The sequence below is a fragment of the Macrosteles quadrilineatus genome, unplaced genomic scaffold (genome assembly GCF_028750875.1).
Source record: "Macrosteles quadrilineatus isolate MER2022 unplaced genomic scaffold, UCM_ALF_1.0 Scaffold_1__1_contigs__length_201487025, whole genome shotgun sequence".
Taxonomy (NCBI): Eukaryota; Metazoa; Arthropoda; class Insecta; order Hemiptera; family Cicadellidae; genus Macrosteles; species Macrosteles quadrilineatus.
Window position 1 is genome coordinate 95,182,812 of NW_026542594.1, and position 21,938 is coordinate 95,204,749.

The window sequence follows — 21,938 nt, forward strand, 5'->3', positions numbered from 1 at the left end:
AAATTTCGGACATTGACTTGTTAGGGTTAAGATATTAGGTTTTAGGGTACTATATTCTAGTTCTGTAGGTTCCAAATTACATAATCATGCAAAAAGACTTTTTTTGAAAATTTTATGATTTTCACTTTTTTCAGTGGTGGTGAATCCCACAAAAGTTATTATGTTACAATAACTTTTGAACCTTAATTTTTACGGAAATGGGATTTGTACCGTTTTGTTCAGAATTTGCTTTAAACCATTGTGTACCATTTGTTTGAACCATTTTGCTCAGGAACAGCTTTAAATAATTTAAAAGATATTATTTTAAATGTAATTCATATTAACACCCGGTCATTAAGAAAAAGTTAGGTAGGTACCTAAATTGGCAATAGTTTTGGAGGAATCAAAATGCAATATTGCACTCATAAACGAACATTGGTTGCTTAAAAAAGAAATAGATTTGTATGTACCAAAGAGCTTTTCCCCTGCAGCATCTTTTTGCAGGCAGAATGACCCCCATCCCTAGTGGAAGACGTCAATATAAATCAATAGAAAAAATCTATTGATATCACTAGATGCTTAGTGATATCAATAGATGTTCATGGATATCATTACAAGTAAATACAAACAAATAGACATCACTGAAAACTTAGTCAATACATATCACTAGACATCTATAAACATAAAATATATCAATATAGATCATTAGAGCAAACAAATCGTTCATTGATATCAATAGAGAATATTTTTTAAATATGTTAGATGTAAATATAAATCAATAGACATCAATACGGGTATATAAAATTCAAAATATCTCTAAAATGTATCACATATGAACATTATGGATTATACAAAATATCAATGTAAACTGGTTAAATAAACAGTAGGCCTAATAAAAATGTTATTTTTTGAAAAAAAGGAAAAACTGTAGTTTTTGGTCATAGACGTTAGCTGTCTTGAATTATTCTCCCAAGTGGAGGTGTTTAGGGATAATCTAAGTAAAACTACGACGAAAAACGAATTTAAACTATAAAATAATCAAATGTATTTCTCATTAATGTTTTCATGACAAGGAACAATATTGGACACAAAACAGACAGCTGATAGTAAATAAACATTCACATCATCTGTAGTATGACTATTACAAATAACAAAAGGCAGGCATTTTCAACACTTTCCCTTATTTGCATAGTCACTCCGAGAGTACAAGATTTTCTTGCAGGACTTGAAGTCTTGGTTGAGGTATAGGGTTCGTTTCATTTCAGTCTTACTAGTCGCTGTGACTAATCCGTCATCAACATAAGAGTGCAACAATGATTTTTCCAGCAGGGGTAGGACAAATGTAGACGCAGGGATCTTCACGGCTCTGTCGAAATCCTAAGCCTTTCATGAAGTCGTCAAACCGTTTATTCCAGCATCGAGGTGCCTGTTTCAGGCCGTATAAGCTGCGTTTGAGACAACAAACACGATTTGTCCCATCTGAATATCCTTCAGGCTGCTTCATAAAAGTCTCTTCTTCAACGTCTCCGTACAAGAACGCAGTTGAGACGTCAAACTGCCGTAGAACCATCTTCTCAACAGCTGCGATGGACAATATTGATCGAACGACCTCCAGACGAGCAACCGGGCTGAAGGTTTCAGCATAATCAATACCAGGTCTCTGCGCACATCCTTTGATGACCAATCTCGCTCGATATTTGTCAACACTTCCATCAGGATTGCGCTTTATTCGGTAGACCCACTTGTTGTTGATAGTCTTCTTTCCCGGAGGGAGTTCGGTCAATTCCCATGCACCGTGTTTTTGCATGGACCCCATTTCTTTGTCCATTGCTGTTTTCCATTCAGCACGATCTTCTGAACTGATGGCTTCAGTGTACGACTTAGGTTCATCGTCAACAAGAAGAACTTCGGCAAAGTTAGACGAGACGTAATCGTTTAGCCACTCGGGTTGCCTTCTTTCCCGAGTCGAGTGCCGAGTTGCAGGATCGTTGGACAACTCTCCATCTTCACTATCACTGCTACTTGACGGATCCTCAGTCGGTATAAGCTCATCATTACCCTTCACTGGAGAACTAGGCTCGTCAATAGTCTCTTCAACTTCTTGCCAATCTTCTTCGATGTCATTGATTTTATCAATCTTGATAGGCCACTCAACTTTCTTGTCACAGTCTCCAACGATTTCGTGAAAAACGACGTCACGAGAAACTACGATATCTCTTCTCTCTGGGACGTAGATTCGATATCGTTCATCGCCATCGTATCCAACCAGGTAACCAACCACAGCTTTCTTGTCCATTGTTCGCCTCCTCTGAACAGGAACATGGACGTAGCACTTTGAGCTGACCACTCGCAGATGTTTGATCCTCGGCTTTTGACCAAACCAGAGCTCAAAGGGTGATTTGTTGGCAACTGCTGACTTTCCCACTCGGTTCAAAACGTAGCCAGCAGTGATGACAAGTTCCGCCCAGATCGCTGCAGGAAATGTTACATTTGGATTGGCGTACTTGAAGGTCCGGGCCATTTCGACGATTGTTCTGTTCTCTCTCTCTACAGCACCATTTTGCTCGGGTGTATACGGCGCTGTCAGACGTTGGTTAACACCATATTCTCTGAGGATTTGACGAACTTCAGCGTTGTCAAACTCACCACCATTGTCGCTGAGAAACTCTTTGACGTGATGACCAATTGTGCGTGCTTTAGACAACACTTCACGCAACGCTTCCTTCACAGCAGATTTTTCCCTTGCGACAAAACAGTATCGGTACCTTGAAAAGTGGTCTTTTATGACGATCAAGTATCGGCGACCTCCGAAGGATGGGTCAAACGGGCCGCAAACATCACCGGATAACAACTCACCGGGGGCTGAGGGGCGTTCTCGTGTTCCAAATGGTAGACGGTGTGCCTTTCCGAACTGACACGGTTCGCAGATCTCGTAGTTGGCTGGCACTTTGATACCCATTTCGGATTCGAGCTTCGATCGGACATAGCGTTTATCCATGTGACCCCAGCGCTCATGATATAACTGCAGAATGCGATTGTCTTCTGCTGCATTAGCGCAAACCTCAGATGGTTGAACTGTGTGAAATGAGGCAAGATACAAAGTTCCATCACAGTTTCGAGTACCTTTGAATACAGTTTGTTCGTTAATAGTAAACCGACACTCGGTATTAGTCGATTCAAACCTGCTATTAGGGTTTCGATCATGAGCTGCGAGAATGGACACTAAGTTCCGAGAAACGTCAGGAACATACCAGACATCGTTGAGTGTGAACGTTTCCAGTTTTCCATTTTCATAGTTCGCTACTTCAACGACTCCACTGCCAAGAGCTTTTATAACTTCCTTTCCCGCCGCCTTTACTGTTGCGTTTGAGTTTGCAGGAAAAGGTTTGTACTCCGTGAACCAACTCAGATTTGACGTAATGTGCCGCGTAGTGCCATTGTCGATCCACCACTGGTCGTTCGTGGTCACGATATTCATGTCACTGCTGATGGAAATCAGCGCACTTCGGTTGTCGGTCACGTTAATTTGCGAGCCCTTTGTTCTCTTCTTATCAGTGTCACTCGTTTTTGAGCTAGTGCTAATACCGTTAGCTCGAGCTGGATACGCAGGCTTGCCGTCAGCTTTCCATTTAGAACACTGGCGAATCCAATGACCTTTCCCCGAACAGTATTTGCACGAAGTGTCACCTTTTGGTTTCCTATTCTTCTGACCACCGCTGTTTGTGGCACTAAGAATGTCACCAGCTTTTGAAGTAGGAGCAACATTACGCTCATGAAGGATCAATGCAGATGAAACATCTTCAAGTTTCTTGCTCTCGTTTGCCTTCATAAGTAAGTAGCTAGACTTGAACGATTCAAAACGCTTCGGCAAAATGTGTAACACTTTTGACACAAACAGGAGCTCAAGAAAATCTTCGACTGTTTGGATGTTACGCGTTTTGAGGCCAGCTGAAAATTCGCGGTTTTGATTCTTCAATCTTGAAAGCACGGTCGGGGCATCCTCGGTATCATCCCATTCCATGCTGAAGAAATCCAAACACTGACGAAACAACTGATCTTCTGCCTTGTTGTCGAACTGCTCGATCAAAATGTCCCACGCTTCCTTAGCTGATAATCTCCCGGAAATACGTTGATGTAGATCATCACTAACGCACTGAGAAATAACTATTTTTGCCTGAGTCGTGGATTTGTTGAATTTCTGAAGTTCTTCCTTTTCGGCTTTAGTCGGAGGCTCAGAGAGGGTAGGCTTTTCTCTCTTTCCCTCGACGATATCAACCGCGTCGAACAACTCTAGAACGTCCAACACTCGATCTTTCCACGTCGGCCAATCTTCTGCTCCTTTCAATGGTTTTATACCTTTCACGTATTCCATTTGTAGAGCTGGACGAACTCGATCGAAAGATATACCAAAGAAATAATACTCTTGAGACAGAAAATTACGTCAGAATAAATTGTTCTTACCGTGTACGTAGTAGACTAGATTTCCCAGCATCGTTTTATGTACATAACCTCTTGAATTATTCTCCCAAGTGGAGGTGTTTAGGGATAATCTAAGTAAAACTACGACGAAAAACGAATTTAAACTATAAAATAATCAAATGTATTTCTCATTAATGTTTTCATGACAAGGAACAATATTGGACACAAAACAGACAGCTGATAGTAAATAAACATTCACATCATCTGTAGTATGACTATTACAAATAACAAAAGGCAGGCATTTTCAACAAGCTGGAGGTACCCAGGTATCTAAAACTCAATATGATTTAAAAATATATAATTTTAAAATTGTTGTAAAACAGTTACAACTTGTATTGAATCTTATTTTTTAAACTGCCAAAAACTGATTGGTAAACAATTTTAAAATTGTTGTAAAACGGTTTACAACTTGTATTAAAACTAATGTTCTTAAACTTCAAAAAACTGATTGTAAAACAATTTTAAAATTGTTGTAAAACAGTTACAGCTCGTATTGAAACTAATTTTTTTCAACTGCAAAAAACTTATTGTTAAACAATTTTAAAATTGTTTCAATCTTGTATCAAAATTGTTATAATATGAAGTTTAAATCAAAATGTTTTAAAATTGTTATACAACAATTGTAATACAGCTTTCGACAACTTTTAACAATTTTTTTGCTTATTGGGTTATCGTTAGGGATAAAAAATCCCTCACAAATTCATTATTGAATTCCTTATTTCTAGAAATCAATAAAAATAAATTGTATTGACACTATTCACATCACCCAAGTAGCAAGAAAACAGTTTGAACTGGAAATAAAACAGTTTTGAAACATGTTAAAGCATATAGGTACATGCTTGAAATGACACAAATGCCATTGAAAAATCTTTTTCAAGTTAAATTATAAGGCCTAACACAGCTTCTCACATTCAAAATGGCTATCATTACTTATTCAGACATGAAGCGTCTGTGGTGTAATGGCTTAGACATCCTGTAATGGCTACCTTGCTGGAGTCTCAGGTTCAAATCACGGGAGCACCAAGAACTTTTTGCCAAGAATTTTTTTTACTTTTTCATTTTTATTTTATTTTTAGTGCATAGTTGATGTGATTCAATGTGTTAAAACAAATTAAAAATTGTTTTTAACAAGCTACAAATTATTTTCAAATAAGCTAATGACTCGGATCCTATTTACTTGTATTGATATGTATTGATGTGTATTGGCCCAAATACCTATAGATATAAATATGTATCAATATACAATTTTTGTATTGATATATATTGATCTCTTCCACTAGGGATGGAGGTGTGTCTATATTGGTTAGGCCTAACTAGCTGTACCCGCGTGCTTTGCCCCGTTTAACTTCATAAGTAATCGCATGGCTCAATTACGTCCTGGTTGAAGTTCGTTTGCTACGCTCACTCACCTTTAGGTTGGAGCTCGTTCTCTGCGCTGGGGATCTGATCATCCCATTTTGATTTTTAAACTTATAATTAAAAATATGAATGAATGAATGAAATACGTTTATTTATCCCAATATATACAGAAAGATACAGATAAATAAAAACAGAGAGCAAGATAACTATAGTAGTACAATTATAATTAATTGTTAATGAATCTGCCATACTTATGGGATAGGCCTACATGGGCAGGTGCCTGTGCGTAGGCCTGGTTGTTATCAGTCTGCGAAATTAAGGGCAAAAACTGAATATGAGAGATTTTTTTCTTAATTGTTTAAAATAAAAACTGAAATGCGGTTGAGAATGTTGGCGACGACAACCAAAGCCAGTTCAATAAAAAAAGACATTTGGAGGGTGGGGGGGGGGGGGGGGGTCAAAGGGTCAAGGATTTTTAGTCAGAGTCAAGTATGGTTTGGTCTAATCAAAGTCTCGGCCTCTTCTTTGGTAATGGAGTGCAGTAAAACAAGAATATGACTCTTGAATTTCTGTAATGAGGGTAAACTAAAAACGTGTTGAATATCATATTTTTGAATTAAATTTCGACAGAGGATCTGAGAAACATAAAAGCAGTTGGTAGTTAGAACTGATTTATGTAGCTGAGGAACAGATATTCTAACATTGTGGGAGTATCTTGTGAAGTGCTGATGTGTGACTGCTGTAAGAATCGTGTTTGAGTTTTTGAATGTGTGATTAAGAAGGAACTGGATGAAAAGATGTCTGACCGGTAGTATTCCCGTCTCACGGAATAGAGCATCAGTGGAGTACCTTTTATTTTTTCTAAAAGCAGCTTTCAAAATTGATCTTTGAATTACATTCAAGGGTTCCAAGGTGGTGTGATAGCATGCTCCCCAGCAAATAATTCCAAAAGAAATCAAAGATTGCACATAAGCGAAATAAGCTCGCTTTACGTCATCCTCATCTAAAATTTCACTCAATTGGTTAAAAGCATAGATATATTTACGAATCTTTTTCTTCAAGAAATCCACATGCTCTGTCCATTTCATTCGGTAGTCAAAATAAACACCCAAATATTTATAATAATCTACTCTTTCAATGTACTCACAATTACAAGATAAGCTGTTATGGTTGCCGCAACAATGAATCTTCAAATTGTCTAGATTATAATCAGTGCTGATACTGAGTGATATGGGAAGGAATTTAGTCTTGGTTACATTAAGTGAGAGCACATTTTGATCTAACCATTTCTTTAGAATTGTGAGATCACCAAGAGCTTTGGACCTAACATCCTCCCATGAACAACCTTTTATTAAAACTAAAGTGTCGTCAGCAAATAAAAACAGTTCACCATTTAGTTTGAGTTTAGAAATGTTGTTTATATAAATTAGAAAAAGTATAGGCCCCAGAGTACTTCCCTGAATAACCCCATACTCAATTGAATTTGCATCACTATTCACACCACAGATGGAAACCACTTGATGTCTGTCAGATAAATAGTTTTTGAACCATGTGAGAGCAGTGCCTCTGACACCGATCTGTTCCAATTTTGTTAGCAATAAATTTCTGTCAATTGAGTCGAATGCTTTTTTTAGATCTAAAAACATTAACATAGATCGATTGTTATTAATCATTGAATTATTTATAGATTTACAAACTTCAAATAGTGCATCAGAGATGTTTTTATCTTTTCTGAACCCAAATTGTGAATTAGATAGTATATTGTTACTTTGAAGGTACTCCACTAGCTGTTCCTTAACAATACGCTCCAAAACCTTGGAAAATACGCTTAACAATGAGATTGGCCTGAAGTTGTTTTTATCTTTTGGGTCACCTGATTTGAATAAAGGAATAACTTTTGCTGTCTTAAATTGAGCCGGGAATATACCAGTCAGTAGAGATAGATTGATTATGTGTAGCAGAGGAATGTAAATGAAGAGTGCGTTTTGTTTGAGTGAATCAGCCGAGACCTCGTCCAGACCGGGAGCTGAGCCACCACGTAGCCCAGAGATATGACGTAGTACGTCTTGTGAAGAAACAGTTTTCAATGTAAAAGTAGAGTCCAGTCTGTAGTCAGAGTCAACAACCACCGGGGTCCCGCCCGCATCTATCTGATTTGCTAAATTTTCTCCAACAGAAGCAAAGAAGTTGTTAAAATCATTTGCAATCACATGTTTTGTAGCTTGCGTATGATCAGACGTGTTAGGAATGAACTTTTCAATTGGAAATGAGTTTTTCTTACTTGATCTGCCAGCAAGATCATTGATCAATCCCCAAAATAATTTGGGATTTTGACTGTGCTGGTTGAGTCTTTCCCTGTAAAAGTCTCTTTTGGCTCTCTTTAATAGACTGCCCAGGTTTTGTCTATAATTCCGGTAATAAGTTTGTAGATTATCATTAAATGGTTGACGGCGTGCAGATTTACTTAATTTATCTCTAGTACGTATTGATTTGACCAAACTGTCTGTAATCCATGGTTTAATTCTCTTACGTCTAGATGATCTTGTAGTTATTGTTTTTTTTGCATTTTTTATAGAAAATTCAAGGTTTTTGTAAAAGAGTTCGGAGCACAGATTGACATCTGGACAGATTAGGATAGGTCCCCAGTCGGTCTGAGAAAGATTTTGAGTGAGTAGGGTGTGATCAAGGTAAGTTTGAGGAGGTCCGGTTGCAGTGTGAATATTGAGTGTGTGTGCGTGAGTGTATACAGTGTCATGTATAGTGAGGGCGGTGGCATAGTGGTCGGTGAGGCTAGTGTGCAGTACAGCAGCGCGCACAGCAGTCATGTCACAGTACCGTACAAATATGTGATCAATGCAGGATGCAGTGTCCTGTGTAACTCTAGTCGGTCTGTCCACACACTGTACAAGGCCGGAGCCAAGTAGACTGTTTAAGTAGAGGTCAATTAGTATATCCTTGCTCAAAAGGTTTAAATTCATGTCACCCATAAAAATGCACATTTTGTTTCTATCTAAGTTCTGATAGTAAGTCTCAAGTTCACTAGTGAATTGTACTGGATTGCTGTCAAATGTTCTGTAAATTGCTAGTAAATTGAAGTTCTTGTTGCAGTACACAAAGTCCAGTGATAACCCATGAACGTCCCCCAGAGTGATTTGTCGTGCAGTCACTGATAGTGATTTGTTAGTAAACACAATGATACCATCATTGCGGTTACGTTGAGTCGTAGTCATGTGAGTGTCAAACCCGTCGATGTTCCCCCCCACCTCTCCTCTGCCAAGCCAGCATTCAGAAAAAATTATAACGTCTAGACTGGTATTAAAGGAATCTAAGTAAACTAAAAACTCATCAAAATTTTTGGAAAAGCTTCTAATGTTATTGTGCAATATTTTCAGGCTCTTTAAATGAGAATTAAAAAAATTAATGTATTGATCTGTGGAATGTAGCTCAAGACAATGGAAGTCGCCGTCGCCGTCATCATCACAGTTATTAAAAAATTGCATCGGTCAAGCCCCAGTCACCTGCCCAGTCAACCGTTGATACAACTATAACACTATACCACTAAAAACTAGCATGAGAATAAAATATTAAGTTGCTGTTTCAAAATAAAGAAGCCTTATCAAAAACAAAACAATACCTTCACTGTAATAAAATTTTACAAGTACAATGATAGATAACTTCAAAATTGAAAATATAGGAGAAAAATTGATTAAAAGGAGCAAAATTACTTTAGTATAACAACTTCCACAATAATTTCAAAGATTTCAAAAATTGTACTATGGACTAAATTTATCTTAGAACATTTATCATAATAATAATTAATTAATACTGCAAAATGGTTTGTATGATTACAGGATAAAAATTATTCAAAGGAGAAAAAATACTTTTAATGAAATTTTAATATTTTCAATCAGCCTAGTTAGATAGTTTATAAAATTCCAATCAAGAATACAATAGAAGATTATTACAAATAGGTACATACTTCGTAGGAAAAATATTTAACTTGGCTACAAATAACTGGAACTTTAGATGATAACTGCAATTATAAGGAAGAAAAATAATGAAATAAAATATTTCTCTTGTAATGTAAAAACAATTTTTTTTTTGCTATTAAAATATGAAATTATAAATTTCAAATGATATATAGCACCAAATGTACTGAAAGAAATTTCTTTCCGGAAACTTAACGAGGAGAACCTTGGCATGTTCGCATTGAGCTTGTGTAATGCAAATTGGGAGCCTATTTTTCATACTCTAGATGTAAACACTGTTTTTTAATATTTCTTAAATACTATTGTTTATTATTTCAAATTAAACTGTCCTAGAATATCTAAGAAAATCAGGCATGATTAGGCCTATAAGAGTAAATTAAAGAATATAAATGATTTGACGAATCTCTTAAAAATATGTGTGATACTCTTATTTTTCTTGCAGATTTAATAAAAATTGCCTAACTTAGTGAAGCATGATGACTTAAAGAGAACTCTGTCAGTTTATGGGAAAAAATACAAGACTATGATTAAAAAGGCTAAGATTAATTATAATGAGAAATTTGTTAGCAGTTCAAGGAATACAGTAGAGTCCCGCAAACTCGGCGTAATGTGGACTGGAAGGGTGCCGAATTTGTGAAATGCCGGGTTATTGGGCACTAGGGTTAAAAATAAGAACAATTTTAAGCTTTTTAACCGCATTTTTATTTACATTTATATTACAAGTCAGTATTAAATCATCAGATATAGTACAACAAATCATTGGTACGAGTTGCGAATGATTTGAATTGAGCTGGCTTGCGTCCATGTTTAACTCGGACTCAAAAAATCACTAATTTTCTGAGCCAGGTGATGGCCAACATGATGAAGCCCATATTTAACAATATCTTATAAGTCCAGACTGTTATGAGTTTCCTGGTCATAGCCAAGGTCTAGTCTAAGCATAATTATATATGGGATGCTTAATTTGTTGCTGATCGCATAAGTTATTTTGGTAGCGTCTATTCACTAGCTGCTACTAGTTTAGCTCAAGAGAGGTTATGTCCCAAATATATATATATAAAATCCAATGTATGTTTGTATGTTTGTCCTTTATGGACTCCGAAACCGCTCGACAGATTGTAATGAAACTTTCAGGCATTATTAAGCATTATTCAAGGATGGTTTGTGTGAAGTTTGGTGCAGATCCGTCAAAAGGGCTCCGCCCCAGTGGCTCTGAAGTTCTCATGTTAACCTTATGAGTACTCATATTTAAATGTAATTTAAGAATCTTAACAGCTGGTTCAACTAATCAATTTGATTCTGTGATGTTCAATAGTATAAAAAGTTAATATGTTTACCAACAGGGTGCAGCACTATTATTAATTTTTAATTTATGACAACAGCTAATTTGCAACCAAAAGGCGAGTGAGCGTAGCGAACGAACTTCAAACAGGACGAGATTGAGCCATGCGAACAAGCTCATCTTGAAAATGAACGATCTTTTGACATAAAACCACATTAGTACAGGACGACGTCTGTCGGGCCAGCTAGTGTTAAATATAATATAAAAATAAAATGTTTGTTTAAGCCTGCCTATACTAGAAAAAGAACAGCTGTAATGAACTTATTAGAATAACATTATAACAATTAAATTGTGTAAATAAACTCTTAGAAAAATGTGTTGAATGTTGTGTTAGTTTTGTGAATAATAATTTTGTTTAATTGTAAAAAAGTGAGTATTTATTTAAATATAAAAAGTAAGAAAACTTTTCAGGTTATGGGCCCAGGGCTGCTCATGCCATAAAACTAAAAATTAACAATCAGGGCTGCTCATGCCATAAAACTAAGAAATAACAATCAGGACTGCTAATGCCATAAAATAAAACCAAGTAAGAACAGGGCTATTAATGCCATAAAACTAAAACTAGAAGAACAAAGTTTGAAGTTGTCTCTTAGCGTGAGTATATCAACATTTACTAATAATGACCAGTGAAAATGATTATAACACTATTCAAAGACATAAAAACGTGGAAACATTTGCTATGTGGGAATTTGAGATTAGTGTGTTGTTCAAAGCACGAGAACTGATAGATGTAGTTGATGGAACTGAAACCTTAGATGAACAAGGTGATGATGCATCAAAAATAAAAAAGTGGAAGGTAAAGGATGCCAAGGCCCAACATTATATATTGCTAACAATTGATAACCAAATTAAGCCTCATATTTTAACTTGTAAAAACGCCCACGAAATGTTTCAAACATTAAAAAGACTTTTTCAAAAAGATACTGAAACCCAAAAATGTGCATTACTTCAGGACTTTTACAACTTCAAGTACAATAGAGAAATTGATATGATGAGTAACCTGCACCCCAAACCATATGACCAACTGCAGTAATATTTTAAGTAACCTAAAAGAGTTCAAACAGGAAATATCAGTCGCTAAGAAAAACCAGTCAATGTTTTCTCTGGGTATTGGTAGAATTGAAACAGACAAGTGTATTTTAAACTATGTCTCTTACATACCAGAACTTATAAATAATTTAATGTCTATAAATGCCATTACGGAAAAAGGTGGCACAGTTGTCTTCACTCAAAATAAAGTAGAAGTCATTAAAAACTATGAAATTATACTTGAAGGTAATAAAAATAGTCAGGGATTGTATATAGTCAATTTAAGAAGCAGCATTTGTAGTGAGAATAGTCTCTCTAATGGTAATACCAGCAATGTCACAATTCAGTCAGGTGAGGTGGCAAATAACAACAGTCAACAAGAAGACAACGGTAAAAGCAATGAGGACTGTAACGGAAATGATGACCGTGATAAAAATGAACCTAAAAATAAAGAAAATTCTAGTGAATTAATGAAAATATGGGATACAAAGTTAAGACACCTAAATAATGAGAGCATGAAGAAATTAACTAAACCTAAAACCGATGATCGACAAGACGTTAAAAAAGAAGCTGTACTAGATGAAAGTGAAGAACTAGAAGATGAAGACACTATACCTGAACACGAAGGAGAACATGAACAGGAACCCGAAGACCTATATCAAGAAGAAAATGATACTGATGAAGAAGAACCTGGAATAAGAAACCAAAGATATAATCTTCGACAAAGAAACAACATAAAAAGACCCGTCAGATATGAAGACTACGATCTTAACGCATTTTTGACGTACAATGAATGTATCAATGGAGATGAAAAAGAAAAATGGAAAATTGCAATAAATAATGAAAAAGAATCTCTGAAGAAAAATGAAACTTGGGAGATTGTTGACAGAAAAGAAACTTTAGGAAAGCAAATTTTAACAACTCAATGGATTTTCAAAGTCAAAGATGATGGAACCTATAAGGCGAGACTTGTTGTTAAAGGATGTCAGCAAAAAGGGAAAATAGATTTCAAAGATACATTTAGTCCTGTAGTGGACAGTACTTCACTAAGATTACTTCTTGCTATAGCAGCACAAGAAAACATGCATATACAAACATTTGACATAAAAACAGCATTTCTATATGGTCTAATGGAAGAAGACGTGTATATGTTGATACCAGAAGGTTTTGAAGAACAAGGTCAAGTCTGTAAACTAAATAAATCATTGTATGGTTTAAAACAGGCACCATATGCTTGTGGAACAAGAAATTTACTTCATTTCTTAAAAGTCAAGGATTGACACAACTGAAGTCAGATCAGTGTATTTTTAAGAATCTCGATAACGATCTCTACTTAGCTATCCATGTAGATGATGGTATTTTGATTGGTAAAAATGAAGGAAAAATTGCAAACCTACTAAAGCAACTTGAAGATGAATTTGAGATGACGATCAGTCCAAATCCAACAGTTTATATAGGGATGGAGATCAAACGTAACAGGGACGAAATTTTAATCAGTCAAGAAAAGTATGCAAAACAAATTCTTGAAAGATTCAATATGAAGAACTGCAAAGAAGTAAAGACACCAATTAACCTGAAAGATACAACTGAAACTCTTCATGAAAATACTACTAAAGGAGCTTTTCCTTACAGAGAAGCAGTAGGAAGTCTGCTTTACCTCACTAACAAAACCAGACCTGATATGAGTTTTTTCAGTCAGTTATGAAAGTAGACACTTGGAAAATCCTGACAAAAATGATATCCAAAATGTAAAGAGAACCCTTAGATATCTAAAAGGAACACAAACCAATGGAATAAGTTTCTCTTCAATTAAAAGTGACAAAATTGAGCTGAATGCTTATTATGATTCTGATTTTGCAGGAGACACTCAAGACAGAAAAAGTACAAGTGGTTATGTAATAATGTTCGCAGGTGGACCTGTGACTTGGAGCTCAAGAAAACAGCCCATTGTAGCACTTTCAACAGCTGAAGCAGAATATATTTCCGCTGCTGAATGCTGCAAGGAACTAAAATATTTGAAAACTCTAATTAGTGAACTTACTAACAAGCCAGTGAAAATAACACTCAACATAGACAATCAAAGCGCAATGAAAATGATTCAATCTGGTCAAATGAACCGCAGAAGCAAACACATTGATGTACGCTATTACTTCATAAGTGAACAATTTCATGAAGGCCTGTTTGCACTCCAATACTGTACTGATGAACAGTTGAGTGACATTTTCACAAAATCTCTTACTTACCCTAAATTTCAAAAGTTCAAAGAAATCCTCATTAAAAGTTTAGCCTAATTTTGAGTCGAAACATAGAAATAAGATGATGAGGTAAATATAATATAAATATTATTCATTAAATTAAATGGACAATAAATAGACAATCTAATAAAAACAGTGTATTTTCAAATGTTAAAATTGTTTTTCAACTTTGTAAAACACAAACAATATTATTAACTAAGCTAGCAGTATGGGTTTACAAGAATCTAGCGTTGAGAAATATATAAAACATTTTTTATTCTTAAGGGTGAGTGTTAAATATAATATAAAAATAAAATGTTTGTTTAAGCCTGCCTATACTAGAAAAAGAACAGGTCCGTGAAGTTGGCGTACCCATATTAGCGTATCCACTTTTGATCATACCAATCGTTAGTTCATCGTTAGTTCTCGATAGTTCCCAATTTTTTTCGTTAGTTCTCAAAAAATAAAAAAGTTATAGCCGATAATAAGTGGGTACGCTAACTTCACACTTCCGGGTTCTAGCGCGCGCCGTTTTCTGGTGAGAAATGTTTACATCTATACATCAATCGTTAGTTCTTCATTAGTCCTCGATAGTTCCCAAATTTTTTCGTTAGTTCTCAAAAAATAAAAAAGTTACGAGGCATACAAAGTGGGTACGCTAACTTCACAATTATACAATTTCCAGCGGGCACATTTTTCTGAATATAAATGCTTATATCTATATACCAATCGTTAGTTCTTCGTTAGTTCTCGATAGTTCTCCAATATTTACGTTAGTTCTCAAATAATAAAAAAGTTACGAGGCACACAAAGTGGGTACGCTAACTTCACAATTATAGAATTTCAGGCGGGCACAGTTTTCTGAATATAAAAGCTTTTATCTATATACCAATCGTTAGTTCTTTGTTAGTTCTCGATATTTCCCAAATTTTTTCGTTAGTTCTCAAAAAATAAAAAAGTTACGAGGCATACAAAGTGGGTACGCTAACTTCACAATTATAGAATTTCCAGCGGGCACAGTTTTCTGAATAAATGCTTATATCTCTATACCAATCGTTAGTTCTTTGTTAGTTCTCTATAGTTCCCAAAATTTTTCGTTAGTTCTCAAAAAATAAAAAAGTTACGAGGCATACAAAGTAGGTACGCTAACTTCACAATTATAGAATTTCCAGCGGGCACAGTTTTCTGAATATAAATGCTTATATCTATAAACTGATCGTTAGTTCTTCGTTAGTTCTCGATATTTCCCAAATTTTTTCGTTAGTTCTCAAAAAATAAAAAAGTTACGAGGCATACAAAGTGGGTACGCTAACTTCACAATTATACAATTTCCAGCGGGCACCGTTTTCTGACTATAAATGCTTATATCTATACACCAATCGTTAGTTCTTCGTTAGTTCTTAGTTAGTTCTCGATAGTTCTCTAGCCTAATATTGATTTTAGATCTGTAAAAACAAAAAGTTTATAAGGAATACAAAGTGGGCACTCTAAAGGTACGTTGTCACTGGTGCGGCTGGAACTGCAGTCGTTGGACGACAGCCGTTGAACGATAATCGTAGAGCGCCTGCTTAGCATTGTTTTCAATGGCACCGTTGTCACTGACGCGACTGTAGCCGCAGTCGTTTCGTAGTCGTAGACGACTATAGTACGGGTCTGCTCCTGGAGCAGTCAGAGTCGCAGTCGTTGGACGATTTTAGAGGCAAAGTGCCCTGAGTGTACTCAGCCCCAGTGTTATTCTCATGGAGAATAATTAAAATGTTATTTATCGCTTAGTTGTTAATGCGTTTTATGATACTTGGTAAGTGGCTTTATGTGGTAGTAACACACATAAATGTATTGGAAACTCCCTGAGTCGCAGGTTTGCTACTACTAGGGTATATTACTATTTTTTATACTGAACATATTTTATTCTGAAGAGTACAATAACTTAACGAGTATAAAAATAGTTTATTAGCTTAATACAACAATTTAACAAGTATAAATAAACTATCCTACCAAGAGCAATTTTCCCATCTCTTGTGATTGGATAGGGGATGTAGTTTGAAGAAGTCATCTTAAAATACTAATTGATCAAACTAGACAAAAACTTAAACTGACATTTTGAAAGTCTGAAAAGCTCTTATAATATTCTCTCATCAGCTTGCAAATGATTGTTTATTTATATTTTGAACTACCCCTCTTCTGTTCGTTTTGTAATGATGCTATGTGTGCTAAGTCTTGGAACACTTATTATTTCAAAAACTTCTCCATCTTCCAGATCTTCAACTAGGCTATATTATATAAGAAATAAATGAATATAATTGTATTTTGTTAAAGCCCATAAACTCATAATTCACTTTCACTACTTCAACTCGACCAGAAAAAAGCAACTGAACGGTAGTATAATAATCGCACCAGTGACAATGCCTACTGCAACGATTATTACCGAGCGATAATCGTCCAACGATTATCGTCCAACGACTACAGTTCCAGCCGCACCAGTGACAACGTACCTTAACTTCACAACTATAGAATTTCCAGTGGATACCGTTTTCTGACTATAAATGCCTATAACTATATACCAAGCGTTAGTTCTTCGTTAGTTCTCGATAGTTCTCAAAAACGTACACTCAACTATTCTTTCAAACATTCACAGCTTCGTTATTAAACAGTTTAGAAATACGTTCAAAATTAAATGTGTTAGATTATTAATATACACCGAGAATAAATATTTTTACCTTATGATAAATAAGTTATAAAAAATAATTAATTAAAATTCAGTTCAATGATTTGCATAAGGGGGGTTTTATTCAAGATGCCTATAGCCGGCTTCAGACTGTACCTACGCCAAGTACAGAACAGCGACTCGCCGAATCGCGAGTAGTATGACAGCAAATGCTCGTGCTCGTGATTTCCGTTCATTGCCAGTATTTTTGCAAATATCAAAGTGAACGAATATTTTTGCCATTCCCAAAACGAACAGTTGCTGGGAAAACAACACATGTGTGCAGACGTTTTACTCGTTAATCGGCGAATAACAAGACAACTAGATCGCCGAACGGCAAATATGTCGTGCTTTGAGAGCTTTGGCGCATGTCTGGAGACAGCTTATTTTGTTGACGGAAGAACTTGAAATGGCGTTTGACACGGCTTAGGAAAACTTGAAAATCACTCTAATGTAGTAATATGGAATTTCAATATCTAAATTCATAACAAACTCTCCATATAGTAAACATAACAATAACAGCATAGCAAATAAAAAAATAATAATAAAAAGAATTTTTCGTCAGATGCAGTTGCACGCTAGAATTTCTGTAGGTGTGAAATTAGTATCCTCATTCAGCTTCAACTCATCAGCTGCAACTTTTAAATGTTTTTAGAACTAACAAAATAAAACTTACGATTAATAATAAGATATAGGAACATTTAGTCAGACAAAGGTGCACGCTAGAATTGCTTTGGGTGTGAAGTTTGCATAACAACGTTTAAGACCTTATTGCCTTTTTTTTCAATAGGCTAACTAGCAATAATATTGGGGAACTAACAAGAAATAACGAAGAACTAATAATTAGTATATAGATATAAGCGTTTTTAGTCAGAAAACGGTGCCCGCTGGAAATGTTATAATTGTGAAGTCAGCGTACCCACTTTGTATGCCTCGTAACTTTTTTATTTTTTGAGAACTAACGTAAATATTGGAGAACTATCGAGAACTAACGAAGAACTAACGATTGGTGTAACTAACTTTTTTATTTTTTGAGAACTAACGAAAAAATTTGGGAAATATCAAGAACTAACAAAGAACTAACGATTGGTATATAGATAAAAGCATTTATATTCAGAAAACTGTGCCCGCCTGAAATTCTATAATTGTGAAGTTAGCGTACCCACTTTGTGTGCCTCGTAACTTTTTTATTATTTGAGAACTAACGTAAATATTGGAGAACTATCGAGAACTAACGATTGGTATATAGATATAAGCATTTATATTCAAAAAACTGTGCCCGCTGGAAATTGTATAATTGTGAAGTTAGCGTACCCACTTTGTATGCCTCGTAACTTTTTTATATTTTGAGAACTAACGAAAAAATTTGGGAACTATCAAGAACTAACGATGAACTAACGATTGGTATGATCAAACGTGGATACGCTAATATGGGTACGCCAACTTCACGGACCTAAAAAGAACAGCTGTAATGAACTTATTAGAATAACATTATAACAATTAAATTGTGTAAATAAACTATTAGAAAAATGTGTTTAAGAATGTTGTGTTAGTTTTGTGAATAATAATTTTGTTTGATTGTAAAAAAGTGAGTATTTATTTAAATATAAAAAGTAAGAAAACTTTTCACCAAAGACACGGATATTTCCTATACAGGTTCAAAAAATTAATCACATCTCCCTCACCCCACTTCGGATCACTCATGATTACTTCAGAAATTGTTGAAAATGAACGAGAACAAACAAATCAGGCAGACAGCACGTGGTGCAAGTAGCCGCTAGTCTGCTATTGAAGCTGTCACACTGGGCGACAGTCGCTACTTGATAGCTGCTAGTTGGTCATGTGACTCACTAGCGCAGTTTAGTAGCACGGAAAGCTGGACATGTTCAACTTTCCATGCTAGTAAAATTTCACTAGCGCGCTACTCTTAGTAGCTGCTACTGCCTCTGTCACATTGGCTACTTAGTAGCTGCTATTTCGCTAGCTGCTAGTAAAGTAGCGTAGCGTAACATAGGCCTAGCCTTTCTCAATGATACACCAAGCATACGTAGGTGTAAGTATACCTACACCCAAGAGTACACTTACACCTTGGCCATACACCTACCGCAAGTTACTTAGGGTAGGTGTATGGCCTAGTATAGCATATGGCCTACTGTAGGCTATATGCTACTTTAAAGAAGATCTAGCCAATATTCATTGTAACTTACTTCTAGTGTGTTTACTTAAAATGCCCTAAAAAATTGCATCAGAAATTGCCTAAAAAAGACCACCATGAACTTAAACCCAGATGAACTTATAACCCTAAACATTCTAAATTACCATTTAAGAGGTTCCTTCATCGCAATTGAGCAATAAATTATATGTAATTACATACAGTAAATACAAAACACGCTCAAGCAAAAACTTACCCGATTTTGGAGGATATTTGTAGGCATGGTTTGAAACTATGTCGACCTCTTCAACACCTGCATTTTGTCTACTTGTCAAAGCACCCATACTTAACGAAAATCAATGACTACAAATTATGATGTATTGCTAATACACACAAACAATTAGGAAACCATTGACTATCTGTACAGAAACTTAGCAAAACAAAATGGGCAAGCTGAGCTGACAGCGCAAAGACAAGACAAGGCAGTGACAGACAACAAGCTGACGTCAGTTCAGAGTTCAGACTCAGCAGCGCAGCAGACTAGCAGACTACTACGACCAGTGTTGCCAACCGACCTCTTTGGTTTTCCCCGCATGAAACGATGGAAATCCTTGATTTTCCTCGCAAGGATTCATTAATTTTTTGCAAAATCCTCGATAGTACCATAGACTAACCAACACAAGTAGACTTCTCATCCCATTGTAAATTTTGAAGCACGTTTTTCGTGTCTAGTTCATGTACGTGACACAAAGGCGCTAGTGTCGACGAAACTTTGTTTCTATTATTTTAGGGTTAATTTCTTGATTTGTGCTTTACTGTTTGGTTATATAACTAGGGGACAAGTTATTGTTTATGTTTAGATAGTATTATTTGGTTAAACGAGGTTTTAAATGGCTGTAATAACGGGAAACAAATTGTAAACAAAACACGACCTCTACATAAACCGTACAGAACTAACAATAAAATTGTCTTCAGCTGTTCCATAAGGATGAGAAATCTACTAAGGGAGTATGTTTTATCTATGATGGTACCCAAGATTGAATAATTTGAAATTTCCCCATATTTACATGAAACTAACCTAACCAACCAAACTTGCTGATAGTGACAACATCGAATGCAAGTTTACTAATAATCGGTATTAGCATAACTTAGCTAAGTTAAGAAACTCTACCCAACTTCTGTTTACTTCAATAGCTTAAAACCTAACCAGGGTTTACCCAAAATCGGTCAATTATGGCACATTGTTAACATAAGCATGGGTTAGGTTGGGTTAGGTTAGGTTAGGTCAGGTTAGGTTAGGTTAGTTTATTATTTAATTTGGTTTACTACTTTACTATTTTTTACGATTTTTCAAACCTGGTTCCCTGGGTAAAAACGGCATTTGCCAAAAAAGTGTTTAAAATTGACTAAATGATTTAAAAAAACACACCCTAAGTTAAAAAGAAAATATTCAAGCCCCAAAAATCATTGATTTTAGCACTTTTCTTGATTTTCAAACACGATTTTCAGGGTGAAATAGGCGTTTCCCCCAAAAGTGCCAAAGGTAAAAAGTGGAATAGTCCACTTTAGGTAGATAAGGCAAAAAAATTGCATAAGTTCAGTATTACCGAAAAGATACGTTTCCACGTTTTCTTTTTTTTACTAGGTGCAAATAACCAAACATACATGCAAAACCTAATTGTTCTTCAAAAACACTGAGCTATAATTCTAACTGGAGGTAGCACTGAATGTCAAAGATGCGTGTCGCCAGCCGCCATGTTTGCGTGAGGCGGGTGTCATAAGAAGCCATGTTATTGCTATGACAAGAAAACTCACTGCTATATACCAACCTACCGGTACCTGTTTATTGTTCCCTATTAAAACTGAACGTTAAAAATTAAGTTTTCATTACCGATATTTCATTAGTATTAGGAAGGACTGATTTGTCTATTCCCGTCACCCATATAGGTACTTAAAATTACCAAATATATGAGGGTGCCAACAACTGTGTCTAAAATATGTAGTGATTTAGTTATTTTGGCACTGCCAATAACTGTGGTAACTGACATGCCAATAACTGTGGTAAATACACTAATGCCTTTGGCACTGTTAGTTATTATTGTGGTTATTGGCATGCCAATGACTGTAGTCATTATACTGCTGGTAACAGGTGACACTCTTAGTAACAGCATTTACTGTCATGGAAGTCTCTAAGTGTTATCGTAATATGGTTACACGAGTATATGCTATATAAAAATAATTTATTTAGGTCAATATACTTGATATATACATATATATATATAGGCCTACAGATACAAAGCTTCACATAACTAATTTTTACCATATAAAATAAACGGTATCAGCATTCTGACACATACTTTCTCCCATAAGTTTGTCAACAACCTTTATTATGTGTAAGCGGTGAGAGTAAATATACGGAAATGGGATTTGTACAATTTTGTTCAGAATTTAAAGGACTCTAACATACAAAATTTTTATCAAAATCGTTCAGGCCATTTTTGAGAAAATCCTATTTTTCTGTTATTTTATGGGAAAATGACATAATTTGCAATAACTTTTGAACCGTAACTTTTACAGAAATGGGATTTGTACCATTTTGTTCAGAATATAAAGGACTATAACATACCAAATAGTTATCAAAATCGTTCGAGCGATTTTTGGGAAAATCCAA

At 35.5% G+C, this 21,938-nt stretch overlaps 1 protein-coding gene across 1 annotated transcript in view; it reads right to left on the minus strand.

The window, feature by feature from the left end:
• The window catches only part of LOC128990314 (probable E3 ubiquitin-protein ligase MGRN1), a 125,241-nt gene extending 105,462 nt beyond the window's left edge, over positions 1–19,779 (minus strand). Inside the window, exon 1 of the mRNA XM_054412682.1 lies at positions 19,524–19,779. Within this exon, the coding sequence (XP_054268657.1) occupies positions 19,524–19,611 (88 nt within the window). The 5' untranslated portion in view covers positions 19,612–19,779. The remainder of the gene's footprint in view (positions 1–19,523) is intronic.
• Positions 19,780–21,938: the final 2,159 nt, after the last annotated feature.